The 14,594-nt window shown below is 53.2% G+C and overlaps 5 protein-coding genes across 5 annotated transcripts; 4 read left to right on the forward strand and 1 right to left on the reverse strand.

Moving 5' to 3' along the window:
• Positions 1–1,393: 1,393 nt before the first annotated feature.
• CGCS363_v007893 (uncharacterized protein) lies at positions 1,394–3,155 on the forward strand (the record flags this gene model as incomplete). Its single annotated transcript, XM_036639742.1, has 4 exons — positions 1,394–1,799; positions 1,867–2,171; positions 2,223–2,359; positions 2,465–3,155. The coding sequence occupies 4 exons, from the start codon at positions 1,394–1,396 to the stop codon at positions 3,153–3,155; spliced, it is 1,539 nt and encodes a 512-aa protein (XP_036493969.1).
• A 1,500-nt stretch (positions 3,156–4,655) lies between these two features.
• Positions 4,656–6,203, forward strand: curR (Dehydrocurvularin biosynthesis regulator; the record flags this gene model as incomplete). Its single annotated transcript, XM_036639743.1, has 1 exon — positions 4,656–6,203. One exon carries the CDS (start codon positions 4,656–4,658, stop codon positions 6,201–6,203), a length of 1,548 nt encoding a protein of 515 aa, XP_036493970.1.
• A 3,020-nt stretch (positions 6,204–9,223) lies between these two features.
• CGCS363_v007895 (putative NAD kinase 2) lies at positions 9,224–10,621 on the forward strand (the record flags this gene model as incomplete). Its single annotated transcript, XM_036639744.1, has 1 exon — positions 9,224–10,621. The coding sequence occupies one exon, from the start codon at positions 9,224–9,226 to the stop codon at positions 10,619–10,621; it is 1,398 nt and encodes a 465-aa protein (XP_036493971.1).
• A 560-nt stretch (positions 10,622–11,181) lies between these two features.
• Positions 11,182–12,420, forward strand: CGCS363_v007896 (uncharacterized protein; the record flags this gene model as incomplete). Its single annotated transcript, XM_036639745.1, has 1 exon — positions 11,182–12,420. The coding sequence occupies one exon, from the start codon at positions 11,182–11,184 to the stop codon at positions 12,418–12,420; it is 1,239 nt and encodes a 412-aa protein (XP_036493972.1).
• Positions 12,421–12,647: 227 nt separating this feature from the next.
• Positions 12,648–14,534, reverse strand: CGCS363_v007897 (Manganese lipoxygenase; the record flags this gene model as incomplete). The annotated part of the gene is made up of 2 exons (XM_036639746.1): positions 12,648–14,108; positions 14,166–14,534. The coding sequence occupies 2 exons, from the start codon at positions 14,532–14,534 to the stop codon at positions 12,648–12,650; spliced, it is 1,830 nt and encodes a 609-aa protein (XP_036493973.1).
• Positions 14,535–14,594: the final 60 nt, after the last annotated feature.

Raw genomic sequence — 14,594 nt, forward strand, 5'->3', positions numbered from 1 at the left:
AAGTCGTTCAAGCTACCTGGCGCCCTTCCGTTTAACTCGAGAAAGCCGTTGAGCATTTGTTCAATCTCATAATGTCCTAATAACACCCACAAGGCTAGACATACACAAAATCAGGATCATATCTCCATTGACGGGGAATTGAACCTCGGCCTAGGGCTTTTCAAAGAATGTGGTTTTATAGGTTTGTAGATGCAACCAATTATAGATGACCCACGTACTCAATCAACATCTTTGCATACCAAAAAGAACACTTAAATTATAATGCAAGAGTCAGATCGTTCCTTTTCATCTTTCAACGTGAAAAAGAACTCTGCTTCTCTATTCTAAGACAAGCACTGTACAACTTGAGATTCACATGGTTACCTTCTCTTCCCCACTAACCATAAAGGAGTGTTGTGAGGTCTCACGATATTATGATAAAACACTTCGAAGAGCAAAAAGCGCAAAAATGAAGTGAATTCTCCTCGACGGGGAATTGAACCCCGGTCCCCGGCGCTTTGCCGTAATGACAAGCCGATATCCTCACCACTAGACTATCGAGGATGGTTGTTGCTGTGAAGCGATGTGGGTTGAGGCCCGCAGAGGGCTGATGACCCGCACCAGCCCCCCACGCCCAAGCCTAGATCAATTTGCAATTGAATTGCTGGTTTCTAGAAACTGAATACCTACTCGCTGTTGAGATAAATCCTCAATTTGGTCTCCGCATGCGAATCGAATAGAGAGCGACAGAGTTGTCATTCGCAGCTCGCATTGAGATTATTGGAGACTCTCATGTTGTTGGAGACAGATTCAACTTCAGATCGTTGACTCCACCCGTAATGTCACTGCTCGCCCATCTCCGCGAGTGGACTCATTTATCTCTTCCGGGCGCTGAATAAGTGACATGCATCTCAGAATATTTCCCATTCGAGAATGATTGATATCTGTTGGTGAATGATGCACAATGTCTCAGACTACCGCAGCCAGGCCAAGTGAGTGAGAGCTGCCCGGTTCCATTGGATGAGAGGAAAAGCTTGGCCCTCACTATCGCCACGTGCAGCCTAGCTTGCTGCGCAACGAAGATCTCTCTCATCTCTCCTCAAGACAAAGCTAGCTCATCAGCACTGTTCGTAGGGCTGGTTGGCTGGTTTCCGAACGCTGGAAGCCTGCGCCGCAACTCTGAAGGATTCAGCCCCGCCTTACCTGATTAGGATAATGAGCTGGCCAAGACCTGCACTCCGCCCCCTGGTCTCACGTCCCACTTCTGCGATGTCATCTCCAAGCTGAAAGTCCGTCCGATCACTTAATAAACTCATCCCCAAACGGCAGACGTGCATGGAGGTGCCGTCGATTACTTGCAATAGCCCAAAACGTGCCATCAGTCACTTCGGGTCACCATTCCGAGAAACAGACAATGACCTCAACAGCTCGTCGGATAGCGCTGGCCACGGCGGCAGACCACCCTGCCGCTGGCGGTGGAAGAAAGCAGTGCTGGGAATGCCAGCGTCGTCGTGTTGTCTGCGACGCTGTTCGTCCCGTATGCGGCAAGTGTAAGGCGACTGGCGTCGTATGTCCTGGCTATGAGGACAAGAAACCGTTGACGTGGCTGGCGCCCGGCAAGGTCAAGACTCGCACCTGGAAGCGGAAGAAGCCAGCCGCAAAGAAGGAATCGTCAAAGACGACCTCCGAACAGGACAGTAGTCCTGATTCTAACAAGGCGGTTACGCGAGCCGGCTCGCAGATGGTCCACATCTTTCCTCCCTCCCCTGGAATGGAACTTCGGTCGGAGGTGTGTGACATTATTGAGGCGACTTCGTACTGTGAGTGACCAGCATTCAAGGGAGTTGGGCCTGTATGTATGTGCTAACTTGTTACTTCACACTGTAGGGAACGAGTCGGTCTACCCGTCCTTTGAAACGACCCAGTTGATGAAGAGCCCGTGGATCATACCGGTTCGGTTCATCCACTACATGCCTGCCGCCACCCGGCACGCTCTGGTATCCATGGCCATTGAGCACCGCATGCTGCGTCTGTCACATAAGAAAACGGACCCCTTCATGATGGAAATCCGAGCGCGGTTCCACCACCATCGATGCTTGGCGATACAAGCTCTCAACGATGACGTTTGCAACGACGCGACCCGCGGAAGTGACATGACTATGGCCAGTGTTATGGTCTTCTTATACGCAGATGTGAGCCTATACAAATGATGGGGTTCTCTCAAGATTGCTGACTTATGCTAGCTGATGGGTTCGGCAACCGCGTCCAACTGGCGACACCACTTGAACGGCTACAAAAGTCTAGTCGACATTCGAGGGGGGTTTGAGAGCGTGTACCGCCTGACACCTTACATGGCACCCATGCTACTTTTCCCGAAAATGTGAGTGGCCAATTCGAACCGCCTGCGTGTCCCTTCGCCGTGCAGTTTCTTGAGATCATATCACTTGAACAAGCAAGCTAGACCTGGCTTCTAACCTGTAGACAGCGTTGAAACCTTCGCGAACTCAACAAGTCCCGCAGACGACCAATCAGAACCAAATCACAGCTACGATAATATCGACTTGATAGCTGAGCTTTATCAGTCTGGTTACTACCCGTTCCTTCCATGCCCCGTAGATTTGTTCACCGACATCATCCGCATCAACTATCTCCGCTACCTGATAGCAACGGACAGTCTTCCCGAAGACATGGGAACTCCACAGTCCGCTTCGGAAGACTTGATAGAAGACATCATCGAATTCTCGCCCGAGAGTTGGGTCGAGACAAGAGATGCTGACATACGGGAAGAGCTGCTGCTTATGGCTCAGGCTTACCAGTCTGCTATTGCACTGTACGCCATATCATCACTTCAGGGCCTCAGAGCGCTGCCTTCGTCGGCGGGCTGGAGAGCTGTGAGAACCATCCACTACGGACGGCTCATTTCCCTCCTTGAGAAGGCGGCGGAGGCGCCACTGATGAAGAACTGTGTAGAGTGGCCCCTCATTGTTGCTGGCTTCGAGGCGTCTACTGGGAGTGCGGCAGGGAGAGTGATGGTGGTGAAACAGTTGGTCTCGATGAGCCAAGACTTGGGTACCTACCTTCCGTTGGCAGCCGTTGGAATGTTGGAGAAGTTTTGGTCCTCAGGGAAGAGAACATGGGATGACTGTTTTGACGAGCCGTATGCGCTCTTCGCTTAGATAAAGTATGCATGATGTGTGACAGCGGGATCTTCTGCCAACCTCAACGGACTGTCTGGCTGCGCCTCATCGAGACAGCCGTTGGATTCCAGGACCATATGTTCCATTAGCAGCGGATGAGAAGTGGTCTAAGAGATTTGAGGGCATGCCAAAGGTGTTCTTGGCCGAGGACTTTCGTCAGCTCATCATAAATCACCCAAATCTACGTGAAGTGACGGGGCAACGGGCTCTCCAACACTGGAGGGTAGAGGAGATGAAAGCTTTGCTTTCATTCCTCCAAGCCGAACAACTGCTTTTCGTCGTGGGTGGTGAATGTAAACGCATGGGAGACGCCGTGAGCTAGAAGATGAAGAGTTTGTCAGATAATCCAGTGGGACTTCTTTATCTACGAGTATCCAAAACAAAATGAGTTCAGCTTTTGTACCTGTGCGGAGGTTGTTCAAGATTTGATAGCATCTTAGTTCACGAGACCTAGCCCCACAATTCCGAATCCGTCCGAGCGACGGCGGACGAAAAGACGGACGAACTTCATCCCCCAATCCTCATCTCGTCCGGCCAGACTCGAACGAACAACATCACCCACCACACCTTTTTCATCGATACCTTCTGCCAGGGTATCATGCAATGACTGCAACGCCGGATTCGACCACCGGCAGCAGCCGTCACACAGCCTCGGAGCGGGCCGCCACGAAACGTCGAGCTGTCCGTAAGGGAACGCGGAGCTGTTGGGAATGCCGGCGGCGCAAGATCCGCTGTCTGTTCGACGAAAACGGTCCCCGTGACACGTGTCGGCGATGCTGGCAGAAGGGCACGCCGTGCGTGAGCCAGGAGTTTCCGGAGGATCACCTGCCGCGGACGCAGGCCCCGGTCGGCAATGTCGGGGACCGATTGGGCCGGATGGAGAGGCTGGTTGAGCAGCTGTATCGGAAGAATTCGAGGGAGTCTACTCAACAGATCGATGAAGAGGATGAGATTGGGGTTGAGTCGAATTGGGGAATCTCTGTGTCGCTGGGGTCTCCACAGCGTGATGCTGATGATGGCGATGAGCTTGGCGCGGACGAGGGCATTGCTCACGGTCATGATACATCATGTTCACAAGGGCGTTCTCAGCCAGCAACCACACATGAACGCATGCCTACAATCCCCAAGTCACCGTCTTGCACACCAACCACAGAACTACAGACCACCAATGGCGAATCACAACGGACACTTCACCAGCTACTTCATGACAGCCACAATACACCAGCCCTTCACCGATCTTCGGAAAACGGACCCCTAGCAGCCCTCTTCAAAGAGCTTACTGCTGCATTACCATCTAAGAAGGATTGCGAGATCATACACGAACTATATTCAGATGCCGACCTCGTGTTTCAACTCTTGCTCACGCCGCATCAAGTCCTTGAAAGTCTTCAACCAGAACCAGTAGAGCACTTCGTCGCGGGCTTATACCACCTCATGCATCCTGTCCTCTTGGCAAAAAGGATGCTCACACTAGCCACAATGTTGCAGAGGATCCCGTCCACCTACAAGTGCACGCCCTCAACCTCAGCAACCCCACGCAAGATCATGGAGCGACTCGCCGATGCGGCGATTTCGCTGGTCTGTGAAAACAACAATCTGATGGGAACCATCGACGCTCTTCAGTGTGTCATTCTCCAAACCGTGTATCTGGCAAACGGTGGAAATCTCAGACTATCTCTCTTGGCCTGCCGTAGAGCAGTATCAATCGCCCAACTCATGGGCATCCACCGCCCCCACGACCAATCGCCCGTCGAGACAGTCGACCCCTCCGGTGCCCCTGATACTCGCTTCGTCTGGTTCCGGATAGTCTATATTGAACGTTTTATCTGCCTGCTCTTAGGCTTGCCGGACAGCACCAGAGACCACCACTCCGGCCTGGCCTCGGACGGAACTATCCTTCCACCCCTCGACGATCATCCATTATGCAGGCTTGAGCAGGTACACTGCGCAGTTGCATCCAGAATTATTCAAAGGAATCAGAAAGACTCTCATGCCAGCATGTTCGAAACAACTCATACCCTCGACCTCGAAATGCGCATGGCAGCCGCCGCCATGCCGCCAAGATGGTGGACTCTCCCTAAGTTCACCTCACTCGGCAGTAAAGCACTCAACTCGGTGACAGAAAGCCTGCGTCTCTGCGGCCAAATATTTCACTACTTCCTTCTGGTTCAGCTCCATCTCCCCTTTATGCTTCGCAGCACACCCTCTGGTGCGGCAAGCACCAGCAGAATCGCCTGCGTCGATGCATCCCGCGAAATACTCTCGCGGTTTGTGACTATACGCAGCGCCATAGGTGTGTGTAGCATCCCCGATGCCGCAGATTTCTTCGCCCTCATAGCCGCCATGACTCTTCTCCTGGCTCATATTGATGCGCGCAGACGGGATGGTGGGAACGATGTGCTGGCGCACCAGAGACATACAGATCGTGACAAGATAGAAGAGACGCTGGACCTGATGCGAGAGGGTAGCTCGACGTCGACCGACATGCTGGCGATGAAAAGTGCGGATGTCCTGGTGAGACTACTAGATATCGAGGCTCATGCAGCAAGATGCTCAGCATTTACTACAAACTCAACAACTGGCTCGATGTTGACACCATCTTCGGAAAGCAGAGAGGTTCATGGGGGAGAGTCGAGTATTCTGCGGCTCAAGATCCCGTGCTATGGCACCGTCACTATCTCGCCCGATGCGCTGCTTTCGCGTGAGCCTTTCAGGCCGATCAATCACCAAGTCCAGCAAGAACAAGCGCGTATCGATGCTTGTACCGCTTCGGCCGTTTCGCCGGCTGCGCTGATGGAGATGGATGAGACAACCGGAGCAGGACCTGGACCAAGCGTGCCTTTCAGCTCCGATCAAGGTCTCCTATTGCATCCAAGCACTGAGGGCAATTGGCTCACAGATGGCCCAAGCCATCAGCTTTATCGTTCTGGGTTCTCTGTAGGAGTGGAAGACTGGGCATTTCAAGGAGTGGATGCGGCATTCTTTGACAGCATGATTAGGGGGTTCGAGGAATCGGACTCAACATGAGGTATTAGTTATCAATGTTGTAATTGACTGGGAGGCTTCGAAGGTACTTGTAAGTTTTTAACACAATGTTACAATACCATTATCCAATTTGCTAAGGCGCAATCTGTTGCCGGAGTCAAAAAAGAAAAGTGACCAGTTTCTTGCTGTGCGTCGCTTCCATCTTGATTCCATGCACCCACCAGGCTTCCAGATAACGATATTCCCCAGACAGAACAGATTTTGTTTTCAGACGAAATACTTGGATCGATTGCAAATACAACAACCTGCCTCTTTTGAAACAAAGAGAGTGGCCCATTCGCTCTGTTCCAACCGACATGCGGCACAGAATGCAGCTGCCTGCGCCAACACACCAGTGGCAACACCCAAACGCCGAAAGCCCCCAGGCAGCCGAATAACACACAGAAGTCCCAAGCCATCTGCTCTGTTCCTGCAGCAACCGTCATTCATTTTCCACCGTGTAAACATCACGTAAAGCGACGAAGGGCGCCAACCGACATCGCCCGAATTTGTAATGCAGGATCCACCCAATCTGAGAAATGTCGCGGCGTGACTCAAGATGGCCTGTCCCACCACGCACAAACTCATGTACCGCACGTGGATTCCAGGCTTCTTCAAAACGGATAGGCAGTCGCTTACCGGGTGCAGGCATCCGTTTAAACAAGACCGTGTCGGTGGTCTGGGCCCCTCCGGAGGTTTGGGCCGAAAGGCGGCGGAGGGCCCGAGGAGTCCGGACGAATCAGGGGGTAGGCATTTTCGGCGTTAAGGGGCGTGTTGTTTCGGCAATGATACCTGATAAATGGTGGATATGTCCCTGGAAATGCTCAGGTGAAGACACTGGTTTTGTGTACCCCCTTTCCATCATTTCAGTCAAGTGTTCCTGCCTTCAGTATGCGTGAGATCGTAAGTATTGCGTGGTCACCATCGTAAGCTGGGAAAAGTGTGAGTAAGCCTTACTGACGAATGTCATCAACAGATCCACCTCCAGACCGGTCAATGTGTAAGTCGCCGTCTGTCCTGTGTCATTGACGTCTCGCTGACGGCTTGCTACAGGGCAACCAAGTCGGAACTGCCTTCTGGTACATCCCCTAAGCGTCCCTCCTGAGACTCGAGCTTACACCGAGTGACTGAACAGGCAAACAATCCATGATGAACATGGCCTGGACCAAGATGGCTACTTCCGCGGCGAATCCACGCAACAGTCCGACCGCCTGAGCGTCTACTTTACCGAAGCCTCCAACAACAAATACGTCCCCCGCGCGGTCCTCGTGGACCTCGAGCCGGCGACAATGGACGCGATCCGCTCGGGCCCGCTGGGCAACTTCTTCCGTCCGGATAACATGGTTCACGGCCAATCCGGCGCGGGCAATAACTGGGCCAAGGGGCATTATACCGAAGGCGCGGAGCTGGTGGACCAAGTCCTAGACGTGGTGCGGCGCGAGGCCGAAACGTGCGATTCCCTGCAGGGATTTCAGATCACGCACTCGCTGGGCGGCGGAACGGGCTCGGGCATGGGCACGCTGCTCATCGCCAAGGTGAGAGAAGAGTTCCCGGACCGGATGATGGCTACTTTTTCGGTGCTGCCGTCGCCCAAAGTGTCGGAGGTCGTCGTGGAGCCGTACAATGCAACGCTGTCGGTCCATCAACTTGTCGAAAACAGCGACGAGACGTTTTGTATCGATAACGAAGCGTTGTACGATATCTGTCGCCGGACGCTGAAGCAGGCGCATCCTTCGTATGGGGATCTGAATAAGCTGGTGTCCATGGTGATGTCCGGGCTGACGACGGGATTCCGCTTCCCCGGACAGTTGAATGCGGATCTAAGGAAGTTGGCCGTGAATCTGGTGCCGTTTCCGAGGCTGCATTTCTTCACTGTTGGGTTTGCGCCGCTGACAACTGCGGCGGCGTACCAGAATCTCGGGGTGGCTGAGTTGACACAGCAGATGTTCGATCCGAAGAATGTCATGTCGGCCTCGGATTTCCGGAACGGGCGGTTCTTGACCTGCTCTGCGATTTACCGCGGAAAGGTGTCGACAAAGCAGATTGAAGAGCAGATCCGTGGTGTGCAGGCGAAGAACTCCGCATATTTCGTGGAATGGATTCCGAATAATGTGCAGACGGCGCACTGTTCTATCCCACCTGTTGGAATGAATGCTTCCTCGACTTTCATCGGAAATTCAACGGCTATTCAGGACATTTTCAGGCGGGTTGGGGACCAGTTTAGCGTCATGTTTCGCAGAAAGGCGTTCTTGCATTGGTACACTGGGGAAGGCATGGATGAGATGGAGTTCACGGAGGCGGAGTCCAATATGAACGATCTCGTGTCAGAATATCAGCAGTATCAGGATGCTGGTATGGATGACGACGAGGCCGAGGAAGCATATGAGGAGGAGGAGCCGGTGGAGGAGTAGTCAGTTAGGCATCTATCTTGGGGGTTCAATTCTGTTGATATGGACGTAGTAATAGTCGGGGCTTGTCATCGGCGATAAAATACACATCGAATTCGCTTCCACCACCCCCAATGTGCAGCGCTCATCCTTGCGACGGAGAAGTGAGTGAGCATCGGAACCTTTGATGAGTCTTATATACTCTATTCCAACACTCCGTTCGTATGCTATGTACGCATACACCTCGTCTGATCCATTCATGGCCTCATGCATGGCAACTCCCATTCATAGCAAAGCTCAAAAGTTATCGTTCATTTGCCGAAAAGTGGTGACGGCTTGTACTGGCCGAAGATGCCCCACCGGCTTCCATCGGCTCGGGCCCGAAGCGGGGCCATCCGGGTTCTCCGGGATGACTCAGCTCGGTGTGGTCAGAGTCACTCAGTCGGTGAGAGCTCAGGTGGGGCTGGCAAATGGAATTGTCGTCATTGCTAATTCATTCTGCCGCTTCTTCCTCCACACAAGCTTCCACGCGCGACAGGTCCAACCGCCTCAGCGATAGGTTTTTGGCCGTCACGTTTGACCATGAACCATTCTTGAAGGCCCTTCGTATCATTTTGAAGCGAACATCTGCCCATAATGTCCAGGATTTGGGCGCTCAGCAGTCGAGCTCGCCTGCCCATGGCGGGGCCGATTCGAGCTTTTCGACCGTTGAACTTCTCGACGACGAGCGCAGCACGTGCCGCCGAAATCCGCGAAGTCTCCTCTCTTCCTCGAAGAATAGTCCCGAAGTACCGAGATCCCCCAAACTCGACTTCAGGCCTGTTGTCCCTCCACTGGCCGACACCACCACGAAACATCCTCCTAATGCCGAAGCTGCGATCACCCCAAGTCCTGCGTGCGACGATCGATTTTGCAAAGCACCTGAATAGCACATATACAGGCCTCAACCTGATTTTCGAGCCGCGAGTTGCGACGATGGTCCACGAGTCGCTCAACTTCCCCATCTACACCTGCGATCCCTCGAGTTTCCCCGACAAGATCGACATGATTACCACACTAGGCGGCGACGGAACGATCTTGCGCGCAGCCAGCCACTTTAGCATGTACTCCTCTGTACCACCGATTCTCGCTTTCAACTTTGGTACGATCGGGTTCCTGGCCGAGTGGAAGTTTGAGGAATACAAGAGAGCGTGGAGGGAGGCATATATGAGCGGCAGCGGGGTTGCGACCGAGGATCTGATGGGGCCGCACACGAGGGTCGCCAGCGGAGAGATGGAGCACGAGCCGAAGAACAAGGAGAACGGATGGCATCATTCTCCCGGAAAGAGTATGGGACCGAGCAGGGCGGCGAAGATCCTCCTTCGACACCGCTTGCGAGTCGGGGTTTTCGACACGAATGGCCAGAATATCAATAGCCAGCTGTTGCCGACGACTAAGTCCCAGGCGCATCTCCCTGCGACACCACCCGAAGACACGATCTTGACAAAGCGAGACATACCACAGCCTATCCACGCGCTCAACGAACTGCTCATTCACCGTGGCCCGAAACCACACCTCGCCCATATCGACATCTACCTGAACAACCGCTTCCTCACAGAAGCCGTCGCCGACGGCATACTCCTGAGCACGCCCACCGGCTCAACCGCTTACAGCCTCAGCGCCGGCGGTTCCATCATCCACCCCCTCGTCAAATCTCTCCTCATCACACCAATCTGCCCCCGAAGTCTCAGCTTCCGTCCGCTGGTGCTTCCCCTCAACACCAAAGTCACGCTTAAGGTCAGTAGCAAGAATCGCGACGGCGAGCTCGAGGTCAGTATCGACGGCAAGCGCAGCGCTGGCGCCCCGATCGGCACCGAGATCCGCGTCGAAGGTGAGATGGTAGGAGAGTCTGGCAGCGGCGACTGGAAGGGCGGCGTACCCTGTGTCATCTGCGGTCCTGGTAAGGGCGACGCGGCCGAATATGACGATGACGGCTGGGTTGGCGGTTTGAACGGGCTGTTGATGTTCAACTACCCCATCGGAAGGGGACAGTGAATCTATTCTTGATACCCGAATGTAACACCAAAAGTCTTTCTGGATGGCGTTGGAGGAATCCTGCACAATAGCATTGTATGGGAAAAGGAATCGGCTTTCATCTTTGTGGGTAGTACTCATTCTTTCACCTTCACAAAAGCAATGCACATCGGCGAACTACTTGCTTTGAGCCAAGTCCACATAGACTTTGTCATGAAGTCTGTCTTTGAGCTCAGGTTGATGTGATGGAATCTTTGATCTTGAACATCGCTGTGGCTAACAATGGCGTTATTTACAAGGCCTCGGCCTATATCATGAAGGCATCGTAACATTCCGAGTTATCGACTCCAACATCATCAGCTTCTCTCTCATCAACATTCAAACCATCAATAATATCTACTAGACTCACGACTACTACGTTTGCTTGTTACAACTTCATTTCAACCAATTCTCACCCATCTTAACCAAGACTACGCCAGAGATAACGACAGACAAGACAACCGGGACAACGACAGAGGACAGAGACAACGACAGAGACGAAACTCCCATTTACACATAGCGTCCGCCATCTCAAGCCCAACATGAGCAACGTCAACTCCAATACCTGGAGCTTCAACGATCTTCCTGTCCACCCCTTTTGCAACCTACCCGGGGAGCTACAGGATGAAATCTATGAGGTTGCTAGTGCTGCGGAACCTGACCAACCGCAGATTCGCTTCGTGAACTTTAGAGAACACCGCACTCACCAGCCAAATTGCCCTCCGTTTAGCATCACCCCCTGCCCCTGCAAAAATGCCCACTACCTCACCTTCCACCCCCTTCGACGTCAAGACGTCGCCAACCAAACAAGCTGGCGCCAAATCATCCATGCAATTGAGTCTTCCACCCCAGATGTGCACGTTGCAAGTATTAACCACCGAAGTCGCGACGCATCTGACCGCTTCAACGTGTTGAACCGTTTCCCTCAGCAGCAGGGCAACTGGTCCTTGACCACCGTGTCCACCATGACCTCAGCCGAACGTGCGGCATGCCGACACACCCCGAAGACCTTCATCGGCGACCCAACGCGTTGCAGGTTGCAGGATCTCGTCCTCGTCCACTTCCCCGGAAACCAAACCATGCCGGTGACGTGGATCGGGAAGCCCTTGTTCTTCGACCCGCTGTGCGGTGACCTCAAGGCCATCGCTGTGACTATGGACAACTGGAAGGACCAGGCCTATAGCAACTACCTCGGCAAGTGGCTGAAGTTGATGGATGACGGGCGAGCAAGGTCCTGGAAACTTCTTGAGCAGTACGGTGCTGACAACGTTGCCGACGGGAATTATCCGACGGACTGGGTAACAACCGGCCAGACCCCAGGTTATGTCCCATGGTACCCTTGGTATCCCCAGCGCAGGCTGAACTACGACATGCCCTCAGGAAACATGAATTTACGCATCCTGTATGACATCTTCACCGACGTCAAGGAGTTGTGGCTCCTAGACCTTGACGCACTGGATTACGACGTCAATCTCAAAGAAATCCTCAGGTATCGCAACACGTACGTCACACCCCCCAGACTCTGTCGCGAGTGTAGGTATGTGCACGATGGGTATCCTAAGGTCTTTGGGGGTGTGGATGCGTATGAGTTCATGGAGCTGCGGCTGTGTGACACATGGTTCCAAAGGAAGTTTGGCATTGCATATGATGCGACGGATTTCTTGGATGCTCAAAGACAGCTGTCGATGGACTGGTCGAGGGATAGAGATTGCCATGACCGCTCTTGGACTCGGTCGCAGCCGGTGGCGAAGTTGCTTGTGCCGATTCCCAAGATGCCGTGAGTGGCATCAAGATAGGGGTATTGATAAGGATAGCGACGATGGACGACAACGATAGATGACGACGATAGACGACGATAGACGACGATGATAGACACTGCACGGCGAGTAAAGCTCCACGATATACGTAGGTAGGTTGATTTTCAAGAGTATAGAGACGGGATACATAGCATTTGTTTTGAACATGTCGTTTTGATAGTTTCCGCTCTCCCTTTCACAAGGGGAATTGTTTAAACACTAAGATAAAATGGGATCACCCCAGGATCCATACCCGTCCAGATGAATGGCATTCCTTGGCTCAATCCTTGGTCGTCAAACTTGCGCGTGCTGATTTCCTTGCTGATCGTGCCCATTGTCATCATGAACTGTTCATTGGCAGTCTTCACAGCTTCTCCAGTGCCAGAGAGCAGAGTCTCAATATGAAACATGTGGAGCAGCGTCTCATTGTTCTCAACAATCTTTGGCCTGTTGAACCGTGCCAGGAGCGAGATCTGCTCGACAGACTTCTGCTCGTTCGGCAACCACGGGAGAAGATCTTTAATGCCGCCCTTGGCTGTTGGCACGGGGGCGTACAGCGAAGCCGGATGGAGAGGCAGGACTCCTGAGGTGGTGAAGGGCTCGCCTTGGTTCAGGACGTGGTGGGAAACGCCTGTAAGCCAGGCCACGTGCGTAAGGATCTCAACAAGCTGCTTCCGGGTGTTGATCGGGGCGGGAGGGAAGTCGACTACTTTGGCGGGACCGTTGGCCTCGGTAATCCAGGCCTGGAGTTCCGAATCTTCAGTCAGAACTTTGTCAGACTCGTAGATCGTATCGACGAAGGTTTCAATGAACGTGCGGATGGCGTCGAAAATCTTTTGGCCATCTTCGTGGAAAGGGAAATGAGGCAGCTCCGGACCGTAGGAGGCGTTCAACAGCCCTCTCGCACGGAGGTCTTCCTCAAAGTAGTTCGCCTGGAATGGCCCAGCGACGGTGGGATAGAAATCTGTCGCAAACTTCCTCGCATACACGTTGGAGAACGCAAAGCTCTGATCAAACAGCCCACCCGGGTTGAACAGCGCAACCTCACCGGTCGCTCTGATGGCGTACGCCTGGAACATGAGTCGCTGCAGGAGTCCGAAGACGGGATGCCGACTGCTGAGCGTGCGGATGGCAGCCAGGTTGACAATCTCAGCGACAGCATGGGAGTTGGCGAGGTGGTAGATCTGGCCATGAAAGAAGTCGTTCACGTTGTACATGATCTTGGCGAGAAGCCAGTCATTGGGGTCATCTAGGGGTGTGTAAACCAGGTCGGAGCCGACATTGGTCTTGATGGCCAGTGGGAGGAAGTGCCCGGACCTCTCATCGAGGAAGAAGAGCGCCTGACAGGCGGCTGAGTAACGGCCATCTTGGGCTGTGTATTCGGCTTGATAGCTGTGGTCTGCCAGGAACAGACTGCCGGACTTGAAGAGGGCGTCGAGGGTTGTCCCCGTAAGATGGGTGACGTTATTGGCGTCGACAGAGAATGGGATTTTGTCGGAGTTCGGGTTGAGGCGACGGACAACGTAGGGATTTGTAGACAGCCGCTCCATTGCGAAGAGGAGGTCTGAGGTGAAGTTGCTGAATTGGCCTTGGGCGATGCCGCCGGGTACTGAGCCTGACCAGTGGCCATCGTACAGGATCTTGAAGTCTTCCAAAGTCTTGAGTCCGCCATGCTATAAATGATTAGTTATATTTGCGACCGGCTTTTCTGGGAACCAAAGTGAACTTACATCTTGAATGGCCTTGAGCGATGCGTTACCCTCCCTGAAGGCATCTTGCTGCACTGGAGTCAAGTCCTGGATCCACTTGGCTTGCTCCTGTCTAACTATCTGGGTTCCAACAGAACCTCCCATGAAGAGAGAGGTTTCTCCAATGATCGAGGGTACGTAGGTTATGGTGTCACGCTTGAGCTTGATTTCGACATTCCTTTCTTGGAGGTTTTGGTCATTCTGTGGGAGTGCGTATTGTGTGGGAGTTGGGAACCCGGTCCAGGCAGTGGGAGTGGCTACTGCTGTTGAAGATGTGACATTTCCATCAGCCCTTACAGCTAGAGCATTGACAGCGGCCGTGAGACTGGTAATGGATAAAAGAAGTCGCATGTCGACTGAAGGATGGAAGATGGTGTGATGAGGTAAGTAGTTGCTTGTACTGCTGATGAG

The sequence above is a fragment of the Colletotrichum siamense genome, assembly GCF_013390195.1.
Source record: "Colletotrichum siamense strain Cg363 chromosome Unknown KSG_Cg363_contig05, whole genome shotgun sequence".
Taxonomy (NCBI): domain Eukaryota; kingdom Fungi; phylum Ascomycota; class Sordariomycetes; order Glomerellales; family Glomerellaceae; genus Colletotrichum; species Colletotrichum siamense.